Source organism: Hippoglossus hippoglossus, chromosome 7 (assembly GCF_009819705.1).
Source record: "Hippoglossus hippoglossus isolate fHipHip1 chromosome 7, fHipHip1.pri, whole genome shotgun sequence".
Classification (NCBI taxonomy): domain Eukaryota; kingdom Metazoa; phylum Chordata; class Actinopteri; order Pleuronectiformes; family Pleuronectidae; genus Hippoglossus; species Hippoglossus hippoglossus.
In genome coordinates this window covers 15150632-15177054 of record NC_047157.1, presented here as the reverse complement: position 1 = coordinate 15177054, position 26423 = coordinate 15150632, and the positions used below count along the sequence as shown (strand labels likewise).

The following is a 26423-nucleotide window of genomic DNA, read 5'->3' as shown; positions in this document are numbered from 1 at the left end:
TCTGTAAAGTATTGTACAACAATTAATGTCAGGAAAACACTGCAGCTGTCACATTTTTGGTGCCCTTGTATCTCACAGTATCTGTATTATATTTCCACTCTCACATACACACACACACACACACACACACATACTATTGTCAATAATGCACTTGTCAATTCAAACTTCATCACCCTCGTGTGCCACCCATAAAATATCATTTGCTTTTTTGTCTTTACTTCTCATATTAATAATTTCTTGTTTTGTTCTTTAAATCCTGTGTCATCGTGGGAACAGGAATTGTAGGTCAAACATCTGTATTTTATTCAGATTGCCTCATTTTGAACAGCACTCTCCCAATTAATCCCAACACGGGCTCGGTTAATTTCAACTGGTGTAACTCCCTCTGAAGCACAGGGGGGGGAAAAAAATATTTATAAAGGCGAGTTGCAAAATATAGACAGGCCATACGATTAGAGGTCATTAAAATGGAGAGCGGAGATGTGTAAGTGAAGACTGGAATAAAGTGTGCATTTGTCAGCTTTGTCATCTCAGTGAATGACACCCTTGATACCCTTATTGCATTGTAAAAACAATCACACTGATGGTGTTTGTTACATTCTAGTTATCACAATGTCAGTTAATATGGAACACATTATAATATTTGGGATATTTCCGAGCCACAACGTGCAATTTCTATGTGCACTCATACTGTACATGTTCTGAAAGTCGTGTTTGCACACAATGGGCGCCAATAAATTCAGTTGCTTGTCATGATGACTGACATTTTGGATTTTCACTTAATTCACCTTTCTGTCTGTTGGAATCTCAGCGTGTCTGTATGTAGAAATGGTGTTGATGTGTGTGTTTGTGTGGGTGTGTGTGCATGTCTGAGCATCTGCATGAATTTGCATACATACATGTCTGTGTACGTGTGAGTTTGTACTCTGTGTGTGTTGATGTTCCTCTAACCACTCCTCTCCCCTGCATGAGTAACAACTAGATTCAGTCTGGGTAGACGAGGAAGCCGGAGAAGGTGCTGTACTTGTTTGTGTTCCCTCCGTGGACCTTGCCTCCGTCCAGCTGCACGCACACCTCGTCGCCCACGTCCAGATGCAGGATCACACTGTTGGAGGCGTAGTCGTAATTCTGATCAGCGTCCTGAGCGATGGCGCTGGCTTTCACCTGTCACCCACGGGGGACATGTGGATTGACAATTAGAACACGGACCAAACTGAGCAAACACTTCGCAAATGTCACTGTCACTTCCTCGGCCGCTCTTTCAAACCCAGAACTACCACATCTCACTCTCTTCTTTCATTACATCTTGTTGTTTTTTCTCCCCCCTTCTCCAGGCGTGGGTTATAATTAATTATTTACAACCTTCAAATGAGACAATCACGAGTATGACATCACAGATGGATGGGAGTGCGACCTGTGACCCCAGATGTGGACTGGAAACACAAGCCACTCTGAGTCTTATCGATCGGCTGTAGCTGGGCTCGGTGTAAAGGAGCAAAGGATGCTGATCTGATTGGGTTGTGGAGATAAGCGGACTCAGTGGGGACAACAGGTTGTCTATGGGGAAACCGGCTCAGCCAAGAAAGAGCAGCTATTGACCTGTTGCTTACAGTGCCTGGCCCAGCTCAATATGCATGATATCGAGTTGCTATGCCGGAGCCAGACAGTTTTACATTTGCATGCTGTGTGTTAGTTCGGTCCTATTGACCCAGCGGCAGTGGATCTTTACTTGTTTGTTAACACATTTAATTGGGTTTACTCATTGTGGACATTTAAATACACATGCTCACATCTAGTTACAGTTGCAGAGGAAACAGGATTTGTTCATTTATTCTTGGTCCATTCTACTTTTAATTGGGTGCATAACAAGAATAATGTTTTTTTTTAACTGTTTGGGGCTTAATGTAAGCCCCAAACAAAATATTAAATATTATCAAGGCCCTTTATTTAATCTGATTAATCAATAATTAAAAGTCTCAAATGATGCTTTATGGTTCTATTTAAAGTGTTACTAAAACAATTAAAGTGTTTCTGACAAATGCACTCAGTAACCTCCTTAGAGGGATGTATCAATAATTCTGGTGTAGCAGCTCCCATCATCAGACATATGTCAGCCATCAGTGGCCCTGTGTCTGACTCAGTGTCCATCTATGGCGGGAGCACTCAATCTATGTCAGCAGCCAGACGAGCCACGCACACCTCCGTGACAGCCACAGAATATGATCTGCAACTCAACTACCATCATGTCATCCCCATCACCGGGGCCCCGTTCTCCCCAATGAGCACGCATCAATTTGAAAACAGTCAATCACTCAGCGACAGAGCCAGCCCGAATTACTGTAACTTAAAAAAAAGAAAACAGAAGCCATTTTCCCCTGCACTCAAACATTTGGCTCTCGTCTGAGCACAGTGTTCATCATCTATCAACCCCCCCGGAGTTGTGCTCTATTACCTGGACACTATCTGCGGGTCTCCTCAAATGAGATTCAGGTCATGGATGCTACAATCCAACATAGAGCATGTTGGCCACCAGTGGTTAAGCATGTCCCTGTCCCCTCTAAACCAGATTGATTAAGGGGGCAGAGGAGTCGCTCTCCCGGGGCTCCACAGCTCAACAACTGCACAATAAAACCGTCCACAGTTATTGTTCCACTGTTACAATGGTCTTGTTCTATTAGATTTCATATTGTGTTAGTCCACAGGGGTGTTCTTACATCTAAATAAGCAAGGGCACCCAGATCTCGCTTTTCTGACCAGGTGTTGCAAGAGTTCTGGAAAAGGTGCGACTGTCAGGAAGTGTAAGTTTGATACCCTCTTCCTCAGTATGTCTCAAACATGCCTGCACTGACAACCAGGGAATTATTATTAGAATTATATCATTTTCTACATTATAACAAGGTATTGTAATGTATATATTGCATCTATCATTTCCATGCCATACCTTCAATTTCTATAATTCATTATTTTATTATTTAAAATCAATTTCATTAATATTTTTTTTTCTTTCCTCCTGGTCTTTCTCTGCTGTTGTAACATGGGATGTTCTTTTCAGAGATTATTAAAGTCTTATCTTAAAAGGAGCTGAATAGCCAGGCTACTGTAACACTACCAGACTGGTATATAAAGCAAACATGTTTGTTTGTTTTTTATGAAGTTAAATGCACTAAAACATCTTAAATATATATATTTGACCTGAGGAGCCCAAATCTAAATAAGAGCAAAAAAATGACCAAAAACAGTCATGCCTGTTGACACCATGCAGCACTTTACACCGCTCTGTCGTCAATAAGTTGACTAATAAACAAGCAAACAAATGATTTATGCCCCCTCATTTAAAGAGCATATCAAGACTTATACATTTAAAGGGATTTTAGAGGAACCTGACATCCTTTATATGTTTTCATTTGCGTTTTTTGTTTGTTATTTAACAGGATTACGCAAAAACTACTTCACAGATTGCCACACACTTATTGGAAGACTGCAGTATATGGGTCAGGAGAGAACCTATTCAATCTTGGTCTGGATCCTGATCAGGGGGCGGAACCAGGAACTTTTTTTTCACTTTCTTTAACATTGTGAGATGATGTTTTTATTCCTCAGAGAATAATTCAGGGATGTTGATTTTTTTTTTAATCAGGCATGTTAAGGACACTGATATGTATGTGTGTGTGTGCAATGTGATCCAGATCCAAATAAAAATCCTGATCTAGTGAATTTAAATGTGGTTTCATGAAGACAGTGTTGGGCCTCGGCAGCGGTACGCACTCAACTGACTGTCATTCTAGTTTTATCTGTCTTAACAAGACAAATTATCCACAGCATTAATTTAGGACCCTTGACCTTTTGAACCTTTCCATCATGGGTGTGATGAAACATTGAGCATAATCTATAACCCCCCCTCCATTAAGACCCCCTCTTAAAATAATGACACCAATCTATTGTCAAGTGTAAAGGTTATATTGTTGTTCTACTTGACATATGTAGTGACAGCCAATATCACATTTGCATCTTCGGCCTCTTCTGACAGTGATGCTGTTGTTGTCACTTCCTATTGACACCAGGCATATGTCATCCTGCTCATTATTTTTGGCCAAACGGTGTAATGGAGGGAGAAGAGGGGAGACCCATGATCCCACGCCGGCCTTTGTTTCTCATGACTTAATCCCTGAAATGTTATGTCTGTACAACAGAATGATTTACATCGCTCAGTGTGGAGATCCTTTTGTCAATACAAGATATATGAATTGGTGCTTCAGCTGCAGGAACAACACAGGGCATCCATTAATGTAGACACCAGACAGAGAGCCGTGGTGGGATTAGGAAGGGAAGCCGACAGAGGAGATGGATACGGCCGGAGGACACAAACTGATCCATGTGAACCAAGGCTGCATGCTGTGCTGATTCTGGAGCTGGAAGGATTGTGAGCCGCGAGGCAGGGACCCCCAGGGCTTGCCTGTGGCTGTCTCCATCTCCGCCTAGCCCTTTCATTATAGGGCCTCCAGTAAACACGCCTGGGAGGAGAGGGGACCACAAAAGGGGTGGGGTGTTGGTGAGGGGGAGCAGCTGCGGTGTCATTCTCTGTACAAGTGGAGCTGCACTGCAGACGACAGACAAGGATGGACAAAAAGAAGGGACAGGCGAAAAAAAAAAGGAAAACAGGGCCAGAGGGTTGAAGAAATGCGAGGGTGGGGGGGGCTGGTGTACAGACTGATCAAGCGAAGCTATTTTGTGAGACCAGGGAGATGTGGGGGTATATGAAGTCTTGTTTTTTATCTGTGCTGCTGTGCTCCACTGGTAATAAAACTGACAGGATTCATTCACTGTGATATACTGACCTCTTAGAGTGGAGACAATAGAAAAGTAGCTGTTAAACTTACCTAAGGGACTCCCATACATGGCGAGAGGGTTGTGGACCGCTGGGGTTGGGGTGGGGGGATGTTGTGGAAATAGAATATTTATTGAGTTGGTTTACCCTCTCCTCTGGGAGTGCGGGGATTACATGGCGACAAGCTGTGGCAGAGCCGTACCTCAGATTGCTATTACCTGCCATTCAGAGTTACAGCCTGTGTTCCGCGGCACGGAAACGGTCAAACCTGTGCACAGTATGAGTGGAGGGGACTCATCTTAATTAGTGGCTTTCATTTGGGGCACATTGTGATGTATTTTTGAACTAACAAGACAACATTTGACATGTCTTCATGTGACAAATTCCATGTATCTAACTCTTTCTCGCCCTCGGCAGTAAGGCTAATTATATTTTACCTGTAGCATATCTCTATACCGGGGGAGGTTAATGCAGGTACTGGTCATTATAGTGAGTGATGACATTTTAAGACTACTCTGAAATAACTTGACCTTTAACTGGGCTATTAAAAGAGACTATGATAGGTAAAGGGGAAGAAAGGGGGGAGATATTAAATAGGAGCCGCACCAGTATCTGTTTGTCTTCACTGTACATTGTGCAAGGAATATTTGATAAAGATATACAGTACAGCGGTGCATTATGGGAACGTAAATGAGAAGGTGTGCAGCTCACATAGCCTGCAGTTAATGAGGGGAAGGGGAGAGGTTCTGCTGAGGATGTGCACATGAGGTGTTACCAGCCCTCACAGCGTTAAGCATGGCAACATTAGAATAGACCGTCCTAATAATGTTTGCTACCGAGCCGGAATGTTAAGTAGCATAAAACCCATCGATCCCTAACAGTGAATTAAGAATAGAGTGATTAAGCACATTTATAATATGGTGGCAGCAGTAGGAAGGGCATGCAGGACGATTTATTTCCAGCAAGGCTATGATAATATTAAATAATTAAGCATCATATGGATCCATCATGATCCCAAACTGGGTTGGCAGTGTGCCTTGCGTTGCTTGAACGTGCAAATGACACAGCTGAGCAAGAACAGGACGTAAAGCTAACACTCACATCACACATTGGAATTATACCGCGAGTCAATTAGCGACACGTTACACACACGGAAGCAGCTGAAGTGTGACAACCTCCTGCGATGACTTGTGAAAGTTAGATTGAGGTGTGAGCAGGTATAGGCTTTACAGAGCGGGGATTTAGTGAAGGTAATTGGTATCGGATCTATAGGAATTCAGTCCTGCACGGCCCAACACATCCTCCTGGCGCTGCATTACACCACACTCACGTCACATGACCCAAGTCGCAGTCCATCAGCCAATGCGGTGTGTTATTTAAACGTCATTAGCAACAGCACAGGGAGTGAAACATCTAATATTTCCAGGAAAAATCTATTGGTTTACCAGAATTAATCATTTTTCCTGCTGTTAAACTGGCTCTTATGAGCATGTGTCAGCAGCTGGATTGGTGCATGAACACAGCTTTCTCTCTTTCTCTGGCCGGCCTTGATCACTTGTCAACCCGAGACACGTTGAGTGGGTGTCCATTGGTCATCTCGCCTGATCTCATCCTGGCCTTCACCACCAGCCTCCCAGAAGCCTCATCTACCAGCCCACTGTCTCCACAACTCCATTAAGTCATCTGTCTTCCTCTGCTCCACCCCTGATGTCTCCAACATTTCACTTGTTTTGTTTTGCTCGCCCTTTTTCACGGATGTCTCAGCATGTCCGTGCCATGTTGAATCTCTCGGGTTTCTTTCGCTCATCCTCAATCTGCCGAACCGGCCGCCTAACAAATGCAAGGTTGCAAATGACCGTATCTGTTAATTAAGGTGTGACAGTTAAAACTCAATCGCAAAAGGAAGGTGGAGGATTTGTAGCTGTGGCCAGCCATTTTTGTTTTTGGATGAAACAAAACCCCATGGGTAGACAAAATATCCAATAATGTTTCAGCACCTAGGGCAGTGATAAAAACAGACTATTTGATTCTACAGCCTGGATTGCAACCTGTCAAACATTGTGCCCATTTAGTAAAACCCAGCCTCTGACTGGCCTCGGGCAGATTACCCGCATGCCACTGAACTTAACTCCAAACATGATCAGGCATTCTGCAGCAATACAATCCCACACTCCATTTTCACGGCTCTCGTTTGGGTAGATCCCTTGTTAGTTGAGTGCTCTATTAAACGTAACTGTTTGAGGAGGCCACCTGACGGGTGTCTGATGGACCTCACTGAGGTTAAATAATTGAGTTGAGTGAAAAGATAATTAATGGAGAATCAATGAACAAGCTGGGGGAGGGGTCAGCAGAGGAAAGTATAGCGGGTGTTAAAGGGGATCTAATCCAAGACGTATAAATGATTTAGCAGCCTACGATGACTTGAATGACAATACAAGACAGAAGGCAGGCAGTCATAAACATATTCGTCTTTGTGGTGTCATGCGTGAAATAAAGTGATGTTTGATCGATGATGAATGATTTTAAACATTCAGTTTCACATCTCGCCAAATCAAGGCTGAACAAAATAGTCCGTGGTGATGAATCAAATATGCACGAGTCTTGGTACACAACATGTTGAGCGAGAGAGAGGTCTGAGCGGAGAGTATTTGCATTTAGCGTCCTTGATGAATGAATGAATGTATAAAGCGAGAATGTTTCCTGAATTTGGAGTCCTCTGATAAAAACCCTGTGATTTATCCCACCTCTCCTCGTCCCCCCCCATCAGCCCCTCTGTCTTTAATTAGTGTCTGGGGAATGAGGGAGTGGATGAGTGGACTGTCAATTTTACATTCATTATTTATTTAGCTGAGGTGTAAGCTGACTGGTCCACATACTGACAGACATTTCTGCCGTGCTCTTTTGCACTTCTGTTTATGCGATAATCAAGATCTGTGCATGATATTCACTAATTAGAAAGTTCCTTTTGGCGGCAGCGTTTGCATTCTGCCACTTGTCATTTAGCCACAGTAAATGTGGGAATGCAAATATCTGCAACTGAAACTTGGGTCTGTATATCATGGATTCCCCCGTAATGAGGAGAAAGATTGTTGTTTCATTCTTTGGCTGTCATGTTTCCACCTGAGCAGCGGCATGTGCTCTGAATCTGAAGAGCTCAATGTTACAGAGGTGAATGTGTCAATGGCAACACAGGATGGTCAACAGTGGAAAAAAAAAATCTGTTGCATGATCGTGTGTGTGCATACAAACACATATGTGCGTATACACACACATATATATATACACACACACACACACACATACACACACGCATACATATAGTTTTACTAACCAGTCCGTTCTTCTTCAGGTCAGCCCACATGCTGGTCCCGTCACCACCTCTCATTAGAACATGGTAGGTGAAGAAGTAGATGCCAGGCAGAGGGCAGGTGAACTTGCCGGTACTGGGCTCATAGTAGTTGCCTACATTGGTCACCACATCATCAAACTTCAGTATTTCACTCCCCTCATGCTGCTTGCGTAGCCCTGCATAAAAGGCAATTTTGGGAGTGTAGAGTGAGGGCGAATAGCCACCAGGACCTGGACCCTGGGGCCCCTGAGGACCTGGTTTGCCTGGCTCCCCAGGGGCTCCACGTACTCCTGGAGGACCAGAGATCCCTGGCGGCCCACGAAGCCCTGACTTTATCTTCTTCCCAGAGTAATCCTGGGGCGCTGGAGACACAGCTGTCAGCTCCTGGCCTGGTTGAGACGTGGTGTAAGGGTCACATACCATCCGGCAGCTTCCAAGCATTTCATAATGGCTCCCTGAATTTCCCGTGTTCCCCCCTTTGGTTGTGTGGACCAGCAGGGGAATGGCCACCAACAATATTAGAACCATTGCCACACCTACAGCTGCGCCAATGACACGTTTCCTGCGGCTGAGCCGCGAAGCGGCCAGCGTCAGGAAGTCCTCTTCCCCCTTGGCTGGAATAGTGCCGGCCAGGATGAAGCCTCTCAGTGAACCAGTTTGGTGCGTATAGGCGAAGAAGAATGTGGAAAGGAGTGAGGAGTGAACAGTGTATCACTGGGCCACGTATGAGCAAGAAGGCAAAATGGCAGATGGTCAGGAGGGAAACACCCAGAGAGGATCTATCAACAAGATATTTTAGAGCCTTAAAAAAACTTTACATACCAGAGTGTTTAGGCAAATAGATGAAAAAGTGTGTATTGTCAGGTTTGTGGTGAGACGCTACAGACAACATAATTTATTTGATGAAGTCTGTCTCACCTTTTTTGACCTCTCCTGTTGTTCTCCAGTTCAATTCAATTTGCAGCATCAATCAGAAATCATGGCCGGCACTGAGAGGGGTTATTATGGAGACAGAGCTTTTCAAAAGTGTGCTAAAATGAAAGCTGGTGCCAAACTCAAGTCATTGAGGAGGGAGAGGTGCAACTGTTTGTTTTGTTTGATTAATAGAGAATTCCCAGTTTTGTTTTATTTCAAAGAAAAACCTTGTTTCCAGCCCCCACTACAAAGCACAGGATTTCACTTCATGTGGATGTCTCACTTAAAGCCACTTAGTGGCAGAAGTTCATCAGAGGTATTTTCTGCAGAGCACAGTCATTTTATGAGCCCACTCTTATCGTATTTCCACTGTCCACATTAAACAGGTGATGTTTCAATGTCACGTTTGTCAGCCTGGGTGTGATTCTTCCTCTGGTTACATTTGGATCTGGAAATAATAGTAAAAAAAAAGAAACCCAATTATTGATCCGTCCCAAATTACCACTGTAACATATTTAATGTATATAAAGAATCAAGGAATGGTGAAAAAGAAATGATCGACATAAAAAACAAAATCAAAAAAATATATTTTAAATCTATAAATATTTTCAAAAAATAAGCAAAATGATTATTTATTATTTTCAACATTTAATGATAAAATGCGTAATTATCCACTGTGCGTGATTATGTTTACGGTTAAATATAAAACTGCTAAAAGAAGCAGCCAAGACAAAGACAAAGAAAAACTCACCATCTGTGCTTCATGATCCCGAAACATTTTTTAGAGGAAACAAACAATTATCTGTGTCTGTATCAGTCCCGTCCGCGTCCCAACAGAAAGGACTTTTGGAGCGCTGGAGTTTCCAGATGGAGAGACGGAGAGCTGGAGAGCCGCCGGGCGCGCAGGAGCTGCAGGGAAAGTGACAAGAGTTTCTCAATCGGTGCTTAATCCCCGCTTTTCTTTCCCAATCGGAGTTTAAATGCCACTAACTTCAGAGCACGTGAAGCCCAAATTTAAAATATCACCAGCCGGAGCACTTTTTAACGCAATTCCAAGGATGAGGGGCGCACTGTGATTCTGCCGCTCGTATCCAGTGTCTGTCCACTGTGTAGCGTAGTGCAGTGTTTGGTCCGAGCCGACACCTGTTAGATCGATCCTCTCTCTCTCTCTCTCTCTCTCTCTCCCTCTCTCTCTCTCTCTCTCCCTCTCTCTCTCCTTCACCATCATCTGTGTATTTGACTCTTCAGCCAAATGTATGAACACTGAAACTGTTATGTGAGCTATTTCTATACGATCGTTTTTGTGAGCAAAAACTCAAATATTAAATCCATCTCATTTCACATTCACACAAACAAGGACCATATACAGGCTGCACGGATGCTTCCAATCCGTCTCCTGTTGCAGGCATGGTATTCACCTGTTGTTAGAGGCAAAAATGGTTTGATGATGAAGCGTTGCCAGATGAAGGCAGATGTTTTCATCTCCTGTACGCTATGGAAGGGAGGACAGTAGGGTGACTGAGTAAAAGCAGCCTCGGTGTGATAATGTGAGGGATGGAGCGGAGACACTGAATGTTCTCCTGAGTCTGTGTGTGTGTGTGTGTGTGTGTGTGTGTGTGTGTGTGTGTGTGTGTGTGTGTGTGTGTGTGTGTGTGTGTGTGTGTGTGTGCGTGTGTGTGTGCGCGCGTGTGTGTGTGTGCGTGTGGCTCGCATCCCACAGTTTTAAAGCCTCATTAGTGAGACACCCTGCCCCACAGGTTGTGCTTCTCCTTTTCCTTTACCTTACACACATACGCCCTCACACGAACGCACATTGACGCATGTGCAAAAAAATGAATATGGAGTAGTTGCACCACTTGTTGTTGGAAGACCATGTTTTGTATTGTTGCGTCATTTTCTCTCTGTTAAAATGACGGCAGATGTAACAGGCGGTGTGAGCTGAAATATTTACCACCAAGTCACATTCACTGGTGATTACTTTTTATATCGGGGACATTTTGGCCAGATTTCTTAGCGCATATCATAATTTCCTTGGAGTCCTTCCCGGTGTCACCTGGCTGACAGGGACCACCACACATCTGTGAGTTTAAACTTTAATGGCTGAAGCAGTGGGAGCCCGGGCGAATAGGTCTACATACAGTATTGATGACTGCCTTTTCATCAACCAGCACCGCCGCGACCCCTCTCTCCTCAGATATGATGACCACCGTCTGGCGATAGGGGGGGGGGGGGGATCATTCCGCGTGATCCCACCAGACATGGAGAGGTGGATGATAGGAGTTTTAAGGTGGTTTTTTCTTCCCAGGGATGGTTTGGATTTTGAAATTAAGGTGGAGGCAGTGGAGGGTGTGGGGAGCGAAGGCCTGTGATATTTCCATTGGGGATTGTTGGTGTAGCTGAGCTGCGTACAGGGATCAAGTTAAATGCTGTGTCAGTGCCGGTTTGCGGGCCAGTCAGTCTGGCCCACTAGAACAGTGCTCAGAGGTCCTGAGCGGCGTCGGGCACATTATCATTGCCAACAGTCAGAGGCAATATGCTCAGGATTGGATTTTTAAAGCCTGTTAAAATATTACTGAGGTGATTAATATTGAAATATGCGCATGTCTCTCAGCTATCTGTCTCCCTCTTCCCCCTATTCTCTTCTTCATTTGTTCCCCTTAGTATTCACGCTCACCTAAAGTTTCAGCATTATGCATTATGTTGATGAAATATGTCCTTTTTATGCAGCACGATTGTTTTATCATTTCACTTGGCCTGACGTCACTGACTCACCGCACAGTCTCCAGTGTCACCAACAGAGAAAAAGAGAGCCATAGGAGAATCAGCACTGGGCTGTTTGAGTTATTAGTTTGTTTAATAATTAATTTCATATATTATGATGGACCAAGAATACATCTCTGTCTTTTGTGCACACGCCCGCATAATTCCAGCTCTAACTTTTCTCTCCTCTATTCTGTGTAAACAAGTGGGAGAAGAGCAGGAAATTATTTACGGCCACATTACTCATGTTGTATTTCTCTTCTGTTATGGCTGTTAGTTTGTTAAAGACATTCTAATTCTTCAACTCAGCCATCCACAGCAAATAACTCTCACCCTTTCCTGTAATTTATGAAATGTTTGGCAAAAAATAAACCAGACCTTTCTTGTTAGCAGAGTAGTAATAGGTCTCAGGTACCACAGTCAGTGATATGTGTCACTTGTCATATTAGGGTTTTGTATGTGTGACATTTTGTTTTATTTTGAGGTAGTAGCACCATCACACAATCCACCCCAGCACAGGGAGTGTGACCAACACATACTGTGCATCAGCTCTGAGGGATGATGACAGATCGTCCTCAAGAGGCACGTAGCTGCCGGAGGGCCGTCTCTCCCGGGGGAACCGCTGCTCACGTCTGCCACAGTTAACACTGACAGGGATCCGGCTATTAAGATCCCATTCTCTGCTATGTAGATCACTGCCTTGTAAATCAATTTTTAGGTCATTAGGGGTGTAAAGAGGTGATTTGGGAGGTTGAGGATAAAAAACCAGGAAGAGCTGTAATAGATGAGGGAAATGATGCAGAGTAAAATACAAATCCACACATGCTGCATGTTTACACACTGTCAGTGCATGAAGAGTAACATGAGCATTTGGTCTGACCCCTTCAAATACAGCTGCTGAAAAGTAATGGAGGTCTTCTACTAAAATAAGTCACATTTTTAGCAGGATAAATCAAACACAAATACGAGGGTTTGTTTCTTCAGACCCACTCATCCACACATCACGTTGCTCTTGCACTCTGATGTGACTCGCTGTATTTACCCTGTGACTTACCTGAGCCGTGTGTTTACTGTACAGTCATTTGTAACCAGCGTGCACCGGTGTGGATGTGTCTACATCCTGGTGCTGCGCTGTTTCATTAGGTTCTGATTATGGGGCCTGATGCAGAGTGACAGTGTGCAGATTGAGTTGCACAGCCACTCTAATTCTCTCTATTAATAACAACCCTGCACACTGCCGTCCTGAACCACATTTATTAATCACAATTTGTCATCTGTCTAACGCTCCACCCTCTCCTTCCCCGTCTACTCTCGCCCTCCCCTCTTCTCGAGCTGCGTACACCCTCCCAGCAGGGCCAGTTACCGCCTGCACCTCCCCACCCCCGACCTCCCTCCCCTCGCCCCGGCTCCCGTTCGCCTACAGCTCAGAGACATGGTCCGGCATACAGAGGGACGTTCTCGCTCTCCTCTGCTGCTCGCACACTTTAACTGCACTCTCGAAGGAGTCTGATGAATCAAAAGCTCTCCAGCTTTAATTGGCCAAATAACAGTGAACAACTTGGGTGGTGCGGACTGTTTCGGTGACGATCTGCCGAAGATTATAGGAAATTATGACTGAAAAAACCTTCATACAAGGATTCTTGTATCTCTTTGCTGGCTTTGCAACACATACAAACCGTGCACAGTGTGATGCATCATTACGAGCATGTCCAACCTTTCTCTGAGATAGCATGCAATGGCCTTTTGGAACACATTGCCTCTTTTTTGCATTGATCCAAGCAATCCTGTGTTTCCTTGTACTCAAAATGCTGGCGTTTAATCAATATGCATGCTGGGATGTGCAGATGGTATTATTGCATTATCGGTGAGAAAATATTCCCATAACTATAATCACATTTCTGCTCATGTCTCAGTCAAATGGCCCTTGACCCCACTCAGAAAGATGATTTATGAGTCAGCTAGTCCCCTAGGTCCGGCTCTGCCACTCCAATTTTCAAGCTGCTTTCATGCTCATTATATTGACACGTTTAGGATATTCATTTACCCAGAACTGCAGTTTCATCACACAGAAGAACTTTTTTTCTCCTATAGTTTGTTTCTCCCGGAGTTACAGCCAAGTCTGATTGTTAACTGCTCAGAAGTAATGCCCCCACTGCTGTGTGTTGAGGTTTTGAGGCAGCGGTGTTCTTCTAATTACACCCCCCCCTCCGTCAACCCTCCCTCCCCTCAGCGCTACCGCTCACCACCCACAGCCCTCTCACACACAACCAGGGTCCCTCCACTGTTTCCTTTCTGCAAAATGGGTGTTTGGGGGAAACAGAGGCGATTTTCATGTGCAAATGTCAGTCAGTCCGCTCCCAGCAATCACAGGCCCGTCTCCTCCAGAGATCAGGGCTTGAGACACAGCCTGAATAATTTAGCAGCTCTGTGCCACCGTGCTTTGGGGTCGCAACCTTCTAAAGTGATGACAGAAAGACGTTGGCTGACTTCCCCTCCGATTCACTCCCATTACCACTTATTTACCGTTCCTGATTCCAGGCAGACAAAGCAGACGGCCACGCTGGGGGGAAGAGAAATCATCGGCGTTGTATAAACTGTGTCATAAAGCAGAGCACAACCAAATAATGACATTTTCACAGCATCCCCGAGTCGGTGGCGATCCCCTCCTGTGCCGCGCCGTGAAACAAACACGCGACGCACACAAGATCATCCGAGCCAACAGCCGCAGACAAAAGAGATGATGGACACACATACAGAGAAAAGGTCGAGAAGTGACACACAGCAGGGACAGATGTCAGAGTGAGAATCTTGCCGATGTATGAAAGGTGTGGATTAACATTCAGATAGTGGCGGGGGGAAAACATAAAAATTCTCTGTTTCAAGGGAGGTCAGAATACAGTGAATTCCAAGGTATGACAAGGAAAAGTGCGGAGACGTAGAGGACAGAGTGAAAGAAATTGATCCCCCCCCCACCCCTCCTTCCACACAGGCTCATACTACACTTCTATCATTCAGACGGAGACGGACAGCGTTTGGTCTGACAAGAGTGGTCATCACTCGTCTGCCGCCGGGCTCTGACAGCAACATGACGAGGATGAATGGACTGACCAGCTCTCCCAACCAAGACACATGCTGTCAGAGAAATGATACATTTATCTGGCCCATAATTCCTCTCGGTCATGATCAGGTCGCTGACATCTTTCGTTCAATTACCTCTCACTGCTTTAACACGTATCACGCAGTCAATAATCTGTAGATAAATAATAATTGCATCTTTATCCGCGGTTATGCTGCACAATTACTGTCAACAACATTTGGCATTGATCTGTGGTCTTTATAAAAACTGCAGGTGTTGGAATCCAAGATGCAGAAACACAAAAACAACCATAGCTGACTCTGAATGTCTCCACAGTACAGTGGGGGGGTATTATTGGAATGTAAGCAAACGGCAGCGAATTGTGTATTAGTGATGCAGTGGGACGTTCCCATGGAGATGTCAATTGTGATAGCCCATTAGTCCAGCCGGTGAGATGCAGGATCGCGAAGACACACCGGGAGGCATGAACGGCCCATCTTGCTTTTTCTCTCTCCTCCCCGCGCTGTACCTGTTGTCATGCACCGCAGCAACACAATCAGTCAAGTCAAACCTGGTGTGGTTACACTGCATTTATGAAGAGCTTAGAGTGTCAACAGGCATGCGGTTTGACCGCGTGTCAAGGGAATGCATTACAAGGGCAGGCAGAGGGGAAGGGAGGACACGAGAGATCCCTGCAAATTATGGAGAGTGATAGTTTGATGACTTATGGTCGGTGGCTGTCAGGGATGGCATGATAAATTGGGCAGAGCGAGAATTACACGTTCTCATTCCTCCACTGTCTGTTTATCTGCTTTCTTTCCGCCTGACCACGGCTTCTCACGCTCATCCTCCTCTGTCCTTGTACCAGTAAGTTCTCAGTCTGACTTTTGGGGCTGCATATCCCACAATGTCTTGTAATGAAGCAGACAAATGCTGAAATCACTTTATGTTTTGTTATTCTTTTTAGCCAATACCAGCAACATGGCTCACTGGAAGTGTCTATCTGATGCTTATTTTGTTGGTAGGTCAGTCCATCATATTGGGTTAGACTGAAATACTGTATCTAGACAACTATCCATTTTTAATAGTTTTCTTATCAACTTTTATTTAATTTTATTGTCCTTTTACTGCTTTTATGTAATCAAGTTTTTATGTGACATAGTCTTATATTATTATATACATTTATTCAATTTGAGCACTATCAACGTTGGTGTCTGGCTTTTTTGTCACATTGCATCTTGCCGATTTTCTCATACTTTCTTATTGCTTTGCTGTCAAACCACATTGTAAACTCTGTTTTTAAAGGTGCTATATACATTAAGGTTATCATTATTTTCGTTATTATTATTCTATACCATAGGAATTGCCAGGAAAAAGATATGACAATATGAATCCTTCTGATTTTGGTAATCAACAGTTTTTTTTCTCCAGCACCAGTAGCACCTCGACAAAAATGCTGTAAAAACTTCAATAGAACGTTATAGTGCAATTAAGACCTATACATCTTTATCTGATGTGACTAAGGTCAGAATACTCCAAATGTCTCAATTCGACTATTGCTTATTCAGAGTATGATCTTATTTGGGTTAAATCAGTAAATGCTGATGTATGTATCTTATTCAGACTATTGTCTTAATCACTTTGATATCGGAACATTGCTGTATGTGTAATGTATCCTGCTCAATTTAACTTTCTCTCTACCTCCACCATGAGATTGACGATTATAGTTTTAGGTGAATTGTCACAACATTAACTGATTAATTGCATTAAGTTTAATACAGCTCCATATGCAACATTTATGTTTACGACAAATTCCTGAAAAATGAATGACATTCCAATCAGCATAACCTGTACTTTACTTTACTTTACTTTAAGTTGTAATTAGCGAATGTTAACATGCTAACATGCTAAATTGAGATGTACATGGTAAACATTATGCAGTAGATACTAAACCTCAGCATATTGGCAAAGCTATAAATGCCTGTTCTGAAAAGTCTCAAAAGCATAGTTTAACTTCTTTTTTAGGAAATTTGAAACAAATGTATCAATGTGGATATGAATATTTTTTAACAGATGTATTTTAAGTTACTGATGGATGAGGGGATGTGACTTTGCATCCAGCAGGGGGGGGTACCGGTGACCGTGTGTAAAGACTGCCGGGGAGAGAAGAGCTAATTGCTGTGGCCGGTGCATATAGTCCTGGCCTTGAGGTACAAGAGTGTGTGCTCATACACCGGCACCAGGGTTTTAATATGACTACAAACTGCCAGCGGCAGCCAGTGACAGAGCTGCAGTAGGAAGCGACAGGGGTGATTTGATGAGGATGAAAATGAAGCAGTAGCATCACTCTGAGGAGGAGGAGGAGGAGGAAGTTGCAAGAGAAATGATTAAAGCTTGATAATGGAGCGGGGTTGAATGTCCGGTTTGATGCAGCGCACATTGTTGATGGAGTTCACTTATAACGAATAGATAAGCTGATGGATGATGAGAGGGGGCCCACTGCAGGAGCAATCTTGACTTTAGTTGAGCCCATTAAAGCTGAGAACTCATTTGTCAATGAATAATAATCCTCCCAAAGGCCATGAAGTTCGGGGTTCTTCGAGAGTTTTCCCGGTATCGTCTTGCTTCTCCTTGAGCGGCTTTGTTTTGCTTTTATATTGTGCGCATACCAGGAGACCCATTTCCCCATTTATAATTGACATTCCCTGTTGCATAATGTTTCTAACTGACTGATCAGGTATCAGAGATGGAGTTCTTTGTGTAAATGCAGTCTGAATAATTCATACAGGGCTGTCAGAGGGAGAGAGAGAGAGAGAGAGAGAGAGAGAGAGAGAGAGAGAGAAGGGGCATTTTAGAAATCAGCTTGCCAGGCCCCTGACCATGAATAATTGATCTGGACTGATTAAAGTTTGCAGTGATTACCCCTCACCTCCCCAACAGATAAAACACCACACCTGTGTTTGCTGTCTCTTTACTCATTCATTTTTTTCCCTCTCACTCAAACATGTTTCAATTAACCACGTGGTCACGCTGTGTGTGCCGGAATTTAAGACCCATTGTTACTGTCTCACAGTTGAAGAGGAATTTTCTCTCCTCCATGTGCGTTCATAGGCGTTCTCACACACAATTTAGTATATTAAACACTCTTTGTATTCAGGAAACAATGCTGTGCTACCGTTCTCCCCGAGGAAAAAATGAAAATATTCTGTGTTTTAACCAATTCTAAATATTAGGCCTTCATTAGCAGCTGTTGAAGTATTGGAAAACCCATTTTTTTGTTTTACCCCTCAGGCAGTGGATCTTCCGATATCCACAGGCTCGCTCAAACACAACTGTAATTGCAACAGGCATACTGTCGCCGTGACGCTCAAAGATACTGGGCTCCCAGCAGAGATACCTTGATCAGCATGTCTCCGCTCGCCGCACATCTGGACATCAGATAACACACATGCACAAAGACCCTTAGCAGGCTCGTTCTGCAGCGGGATTGCTTCTCACTTTTCCTAACCTTCAAAGTCCGACTAAGGATGCCACTTTGATCTGTCTTCCAGAGCCAAAGAGGAAAAGATGCGTGACAGAGAGCGACTTGAAGGAGGGGAGAGGCAGGGAGTAGGAGGGAGTGTGGAAGAGTGACAGCTAATGACAGTAGCTACAAGCTGTGACCTTTAGAGTGATCACACAGGCATGACGAACCGGGCTCAAGGTGAGAGACAAACCGGCTACTTTGGAGGAGGATGCTACGGACAACAAAGCTTTGTGCGTCTGTGGATTTGCAGCCATGACGCAGCAGTGGTAATGGGGATTATCGGGACACGGGGGATCAGTAACACCACGTTTTGTCAGAGAACAGTGGAGGACTGTGTGTAAATGTCGTTAAAGATAAAGATGATTATCACTTTAACAAGGCAACTATAGTAGTGGAGAACAGTCACTTTACCTTTTTAAGCTTTATTTATCCGAGGGAAGGTCAACTGTGCATACATGATACTGGCCTCTACACACAGACACACACATAGACAGTACAGAGCAGAAGTGGTTTTGTCATTCATATAAACCCACAACATGAGCATTTCATGTTGCATAGTTTACAATACTGCTGACGATTTCAAGATTTTGAAACAAATTCCATACTTTTCCAGGCAGTCATTATTTACTCTAAATATCATTATTATAAAGACACATGTGGTGAGGCTTGAGATTCGCACGAGATAGGAAATCAATCCCTGTAGACAATTTATCACCTTTCTATTTTGTCAGACGTATCGTAAAAAAAAAAAGCATGCATGTAGCAGAAGCTGAGAAACATTTTGTTGTACTTGATCATAAATGAAAGTATTATAGTCATATTTGACCTGATGATGCAGTTAGAAGTGTTATTATCACCAAATATATTAAAATGTATCCTGAAGGGTGAACCAAATGTCATGGCAATTCATTTAATAGTGTCAAAAAGTTTATTTAAAAAACAAATGTGCCTCATGGTGGCACAACAGGAAAAAAAAATCAGTGGATCATCAAAGTCATCAGGAGTCTAATCCCTGGAGATCATGTTTGTCTGTAACTGTCTGAACAAAATGTCATGACAATCAATCTGAATGCTGAGACATTTCATCTGGTCCAAAGTGGTAAAGTGAACAACCGACAGGCTGTCAATACCATGCTGTCAATATAGCAATGCTACCAGCATGGCTGAGGACCAGAATTGGTCCACCTACATTTATTTCTTGAGAGTTAGCTGCTGAGAACAAAACTTTTGATGGAAGCCATGAACAAATCTTTAACCAGTTCCAGCCATATTTATAGATGAGATAATTTTAACTGTGATGTCAAACAGTGAGATTAGATATATGTGAAGTTCCTATAGGTCAGAAAACTCTTCTCCAGCACACCATGCTTTATTCACCTGTTGTTGTCTTCATCGATGTAAAAACATGTGATTCAGTGCTCTTTGTGACAGAAGACCTTTTAAGAGTGAAGTATAACAAGTAGATTTTTCTTACAGGTTTGAAATGAATGAAACTAAAGGGCAACGTGTAAAGTAGGAAGTCAATTCAAACATTTTATGGTCTACATTATAGAAAAGGGTCAGCATGGACGTCACCTTGGAATCGGCTACACACACACACATACACACACACACACTAACACACACACATACGCAGGTGGTCATTCAGTTGATCCACAGTCATGGATGACAGCGGGTCTAGGTCATATTTATACTAGATCAACTTGTGACTGAAGTGAACACAGTGAATTGATAGTGAACCATCCATCAAGCGGACATTGTACTTGCACTGGTTGTTTAATCACATCAGTACTAACAGGTCCAGGTCTGAGATCAGGTGGTCCACTCCACAGATTAGACCTGATCTACAGGTTTAAAAACAGAGGGCAGGTTATGGGTGAACATGGAGGAAGTGTCTCCGGTGGAAGTGACTGGGCGCTCGGTCCGTCCTGTCAACCCTGAGCAAACACCCCACCCTAAGAGGAGGAGATGGGAGGAAAAATAAAAAAACTCCCAGATAGCATCACACACGGCTGGCCTGGGCCTCGCTCGCCGTCCACTTGTCTGCTTTCCCTTCGCAGAGCCTTCACAAGAGATGGGAGGAATACTAAGAGCAGGCATGGATTTTCTGCTGGGGGGGATGGAGGAAGAGAGGGAAGGCTGTTGGAGGGTGGCGGGGTTGACTGCCCCCATCAAACTCCCCTCCTTTCCTCTCTCGCCCCTCTCCCTTTCTCTTCCTCTCCTTCTCATCTGCCTAGCTCTGGAGGGACCCTCTGTTTGTCAGCCAGGCAGTGGAGCGTCTCCCTCTAACCCCACCCTATCATGGCTCTCTGGCTTTTCCTTCCCCTCTCTCTCTCTCTCTCTCTCTCTCTCTCTCTCTCTCTCGCTCTGATTCTTTTGTCTTCTCGCAATCCCGGCTTCTTGTTTTCCTCGGGACTGTTAAACAGCCTCTCCACTCCTCCTTTAAGTGAGAGCCCACACTGATAAAGTCAATAAGGCCCAGAGACAGAGTGAGATATGATGCCTATAAGTGCAAAGCCGTGTCAGAGATGATGCGAATTTAATTGATGCAAAGAAATTGGTCCGTAAAAAAAAAAAAACACACGAGAGAGGAGTGTGACTATTGCAAATAAGGTAATGCAAGGTCTCTGCATCATTTAAAAGAAATTTGAATTGCAACGATATATTGCACTGCCCCATATTTGTCAAGGTGTAGTGACTGTGCAGCAAGTTGACTGTCACATAAAGGAGAGGTCCACACATTTATTCGAATGCACATGTTAAATAAAAGTTGTATAAAGCCTCATGCTGCTCCAGAGGGAGCTGCATGGAATCTGATGAAGCGCCTCAAAAGAACGTTTCCTCTGCAGCCCGCTCCTCATCTCTGCTTGAGGCCAGCAGCTTGAGGCCAGTTTTTTTTTAGGGGAGACGAATGCATCGGATAAAAATCAACACGATATCTCTGGTTCTGCTGCATTTCATTTCTGCACAATTTCAATACTTTTTAAAATTCTAAACTGTCCATCATGGGTTTGAGAATGTTATAGGAGTGCAATGCCAAATAAAGTGGAGTACGCCGAGGGATCAGATCACACACATTACAAAAACAGATCCATCCATTATCTACACCGCTTGTCCTTTTGAGGGTCGCAGGCGGAGCTGGAGCCAATCCCAGCTGACAGTGGGCGAGAGGCGGGGTACACCCGGGACAGATCGCCAGTATAGACAGGGCCAACGTATAGAAACAAATAACTATGCACACACACGTTTACACCTCCGTCAATTTAGAGTCTCCAATTAACCTAGCCACAATCTGCTTGTCTTTGGACTGTAGGAAGAGGTACCTGGAGAAAAGCCATGCAGACAAGGGGAGGACATTCAAACTCCACACAAAAAGACCCCGGCCACACCGGGATTTGAACCGTGACCCTTCTTGCTGTGAGGCAACAGTGCTGCCCACAAAAATAAATGATTGGCACTATATTAATTTTATATGTATGTCTAGTGGGCTCTTGCCATAATGATAGTGTATGTCTCATTATCTTTTGAGGTACCTACCTCTCCCACAAGACAATCCAAATGGATGGATTTTTGTTTATTGTGCTCTCAACATTGAAAAGATCAGCAGCTAAGATCTGTCCAGAGACAGTGCTGCTGTTGCTCTGCATTAGCCAAAGACTTCACAGTAACCAAGTTGCACAGAGACTGTTTCTTCTGTTTGCACAGAGTAATTGGAAGGCTATTTTTGGCAAGACACGTAATCGCTGAATTTTCTTATTATAAATGTTTAATTCTGTAAACACTGTTCTCACTTCCAGTCTACAAGGAGAAACGTCTTCTTTTCATAACAACCCCATTAACTTCAACCTGTCATTTCACAATATGAATTGATTAACCCTCATTGTCTCCTCTGATTTCTTTTTTTTTTTCCTCTCATCCTTTCTTTCCTCTCTGTCTGCCTCCTTGACACCTCCTTCTGTTTCCCTGGCTCCTTCTTGGGCTCAGTCAGCTGAAGCTCGCTCCACACGTGTGTCCAGAATAGAGGGGGAAAGTGGAGCATATTGATTTTTGAAGCTGTGAGACGACAAGTTTGGTCTCAGACCCCCCTGTTTACATCTGATTCACTGCAAGCCACTTCACAAGAGAGGTAGAATATATCAGAGAGAGAAAACGCAACACTGTCTGCCTTAGAATAAGATGGTAACTTGCAGTTATACTCCATTTTATCTACATCTTAGGTGCTATAGCTTCCTTTGTGTTTGTAAAAAGCGCCGGGGGCAGTCCATTGTGGCTCACCATTGAGCTGCCAGGTCAGATTGCAGCAAATGCCGAAAAAGAGGAAGGTAAGTCACAGTGGCATTTGGAGGCAGAGGCCCCAGTGGATTAAATCTATCATGCCTGCAGATGTGGCCTGCAGCTGGGGCAGGTGGATCACAAACGGCAACAGCAAGGGAATAAGTGGCGATAGAGTAAGGGGGGGGCAGCATCGACTAGATTATCATTATCCTATTAACTGTCCATCTACTGCAATAACACTCCCACCCCCACCTTAGACAGGAGGATCCATGGGTGAGGTCTCGCTCCAAAGGATTAAATTTGACAACGTTTTATGATCTGTGCGTGTTTTGTCAGACAAACCCCTCGACTCTGTGTGACCTTTGACCCTTTAGCTTGTTTCCCCTTATTCTTTGAGGCAGCTGACAAAGAAAGAAGTGTCGTATCGGATTTCTCTATAGCTCCATTTTGTTGAGCCACGCGTGACAAAACCTGCATCTCTTTTGTTTTCCTCATTGTCAGCCCGGTGTGCAGCATTTTATTATTAAGGATTCTATGCACCACTGGATATATTAATCAGTTTTAAACTGGGTGTTGGTGTCACTGGAATGTGGGCATTAATAGCTGACAGTCTATTGACTGGCCTGCCAAGTCTCGTTAGACCAACTGGCAGCTCTTCCAAGACCAAAGCCTACATCACATCCTTTTATACCAGCTACATACTTCCTTCCTCCCCTGCAGCTATTTATCTACCTCTCAATTCATGTCACCTTTCATTTCTCGCTATTGTTTTCAGCTGTCTTCTTGCCTGACCCCTGGTCTCTCTTGAAAGATGCATGTGGATTTCTGGCAGCTTGCTGTTTTCTTTTTTCCTACCAACATGCCACGACTCTTTGATTGGCCCGTGAAGCTCTCTTTGAAGCTCCCCGCATCCTCTAAACATCTCGGGCATCATCAAAAACAACACATTACAGGGGGGCAGAGTTCAACCGGTGGCCACTGTGATTCAAGTGTCATCTCTTCCCCCCTTTTTACAGAGGTCCTGTTTCTGAAGGAGAATAGCGAGCAGGGGGGAAAGGGGGAGGAGGAGGAGGAGGAGGAGGAGGCAGCTTCTCTTCCTGCGTTTGTGTCCATCATGTGTCATGGCCGCTCTTGGCTTTCATGTTCTGTCTGGCTGAGTCTCTCCTGCTCCAGCAGTCTCTGTTTCCTCGCTGAAAATCTGTGTCCCTCAGAGGCAGGAGACGCTCTCTCCCCTGCATCCATTTCAGCTCGGCTCAGCGTAGCCGGGCTCTGCTCTCACCTTGCTGACACCAGCTCCTCAGCAGACACCTCTCCCCTACACGGGCTCAGCTGGCTGACAGGCAGCTGTCCATACAGATAAAGTAAGGGGAGGACACACACTGTACTCTGAGTCACCACCGCTGCCTGCTTTTTCTAACACCTTTCCTATTGCACCTCTTCGATTTAGACATTTCTCCTGGAAGCATCTCATGCTATCTCCAAAAGTAGAAACCTTAAGAAAAAGCTGTGATTATTTACTGAGGTTGTATTTTTTTTTTGCATTTTATAGCTGTTTTCTTGTTTGTTTCAGCAGTTGCTCAAAGTAAACACAAAAAACCCTCTTCAACAGTTCATGATGCTGCTTTTTGCTTATGCAGAGTAATTTCGTTGCTGCATTTCAAGTGGGGCTAATTGTTGGGTTTACTGTAATGTAGCGGACTTGGAAGCAAAAGCACTTGAGAACTAGTCCATGTTTGTTACCACGGGAGAGAAAAAATCAGTTGCAGGGGCCCAAAACAAGCCAGTGGCTGATGAAGACAAATGTGCAAACACATGTTGGCAGAATTGCTTTTTGGTTGAGCGTGATCGGCTACGCTCAGGAGGGCGGAACCAGGAGTCGTGATTTATAGTTTTGTGCTGTCCCTGGACCACCACTGTCTGCTGCCTCCCACTACTGTAATTACCACGTGTCTATTAGAGTAGTCCAGCTGCCCACAATGCATTGCCTCAGCCGAGAGGTTAGGAGAGGAGAGGAGAGGAGAGGAGAGGAGAGGAGAGGAGAGGAGAGGAGAGGAGTGGGGGGTTTCCAGAGATAGCCTTGTTATTCAAACAGTGTTCCCTACAAAAGCATAATACAGAGAAAGGGTTGAGAGCAAAAAGACTCTGCAGATGATGAGATAAAGGTCAAAAAGAGCCAAGCTGAAAGGTTGAGGTGTGTATTGAAAAGGAAGAATAAGGACAGAAACCGTTATCTTCCTCCTGCAGGTCATGTATGACTTTATTTGGATGCTATAAACCACACAAAACATTTAGTTACAGTATCTAAACAACTGTTTACACACTAAAGGGCTCTAAGTATTATGTAATGCCTGCTCCTTATCAAATTCCCTTCATATTAAAAAATAATCAGGGTTGTTTAACACGCTTTAAACGTAGCTTCAGCTGCATATTTTAAAAACATATTCAATCTTTATTTTACGCTACATGTCCACCTACATTGTATCTCCACCCCAAGTGTCCTTAAGTCTGCAGGTCTGAATCCTATTTGTCTTGCCTTGGGCCTTATAGCATCTCCTAGTGGGCAAACTGCCCACTTCTCAGTCTCATGAAAATTAATGCTTTGAATAATGTGATTCAGTCAATACCATCAGGTACCTTGATAAATTAGAGAGCTTGACATCTTCTGAGCTTGTTTATGAGGTTCCATTATGTATTATTTTCCTTTGCTGTTTTAAAATCATGACGTGTGGACAGCCCAAAGTAATTGTCACAACATCTGTCAAAGCATCTACCTGCGTGAATTGTTGTTTTGTGTGGAGCTAATAAAGCATTTCATATTAGGTAACTATATTTCTTTCTTTCCCTTCCCCAAAGAATCTTTTCTTTTTTTTGCTATTCATCTATTTTCACACTTGGGCACTTACATATCTGTCCTGATCATTAATACAAACATATTATTTCCAGATATAATAGCAATCTCCTCCTGTATCTCCTTTACCTGAGACCAAAACTAATAGACAATTTAATAAAACCCTTTAAAACCAAATCTCTATTAATTCCAATAATGTTTTATATAATACAGTATTTTCAAGCCCTCTTTTCTGTTTCAAATTGTTATTATTATCCGATTTAGCAATACCTGCATGTTCTACTTGAGTACCTTCTTATAGTCTCCTATTAATATTCATTAATGTATTGCACTGTAACAAACATCCCAACATACTTCTACTCCATTTCATGTGTGGTTAAAGCAAATATACCTATAACCAGAAAATATATTAGAAACATAAACTGAAATCTATATCCCACATCTTCATATTATATATAGAAAATAAAACAAGCTGTTGTCAGTGTTGTTGTTATTTCAAATGGTTGAATGAAGGGTCACATGGATGATTGGGGTTACACAGAGGATGGGGTTGTGCTGTTCACACTGATATCACAGCTCATTAGAGAAATAACCACGGTCTCAATTGATCTCCGCGGCCACCAGCACAAGAGGTTCAGGTGGAATTTGTGAGCCATTGATTTCTTTGGCTTATTAAAGGTATGAGTATCTTACAATACAGAGAGATGTGAAAACAGGATTACCGGGAAATAGAGGTATTGATTGGGTCAAGAAGTTAGGGCTTACATTTCAAATCCCTGCAGGGGGACAGAAATTGACAGTGTTAACTGACGGAGACAATGTTCTGGTGAGTCAGACATTTCTCTCTCA

The 26423-nt window shown here is 43.7% G+C and overlaps 1 protein-coding gene across 1 annotated transcript; it reads right to left on the bottom strand.

The window, feature by feature from the left end:
- Positions 1 to 245: 245 nt before the first annotated feature.
- On the bottom strand, positions 246 to 9433 carry c1ql4a (complement component 1, q subcomponent-like 4). The gene is made up of 2 exons (XM_034591221.1): positions 8157 to 9433; positions 246 to 1164 (listed from the first exon to the last, which is right to left on the bottom strand). The coding sequence occupies exons 1-2, from the start codon at positions 8700 to 8702 to the stop codon at positions 985 to 987; spliced, it is 726 nt and encodes a 241-aa protein (XP_034447112.1). The 5' UTR covers positions 8703 to 9433; the 3' UTR covers positions 246 to 984.
- Positions 9434 to 26423: the final 16990 nt, after the last annotated feature.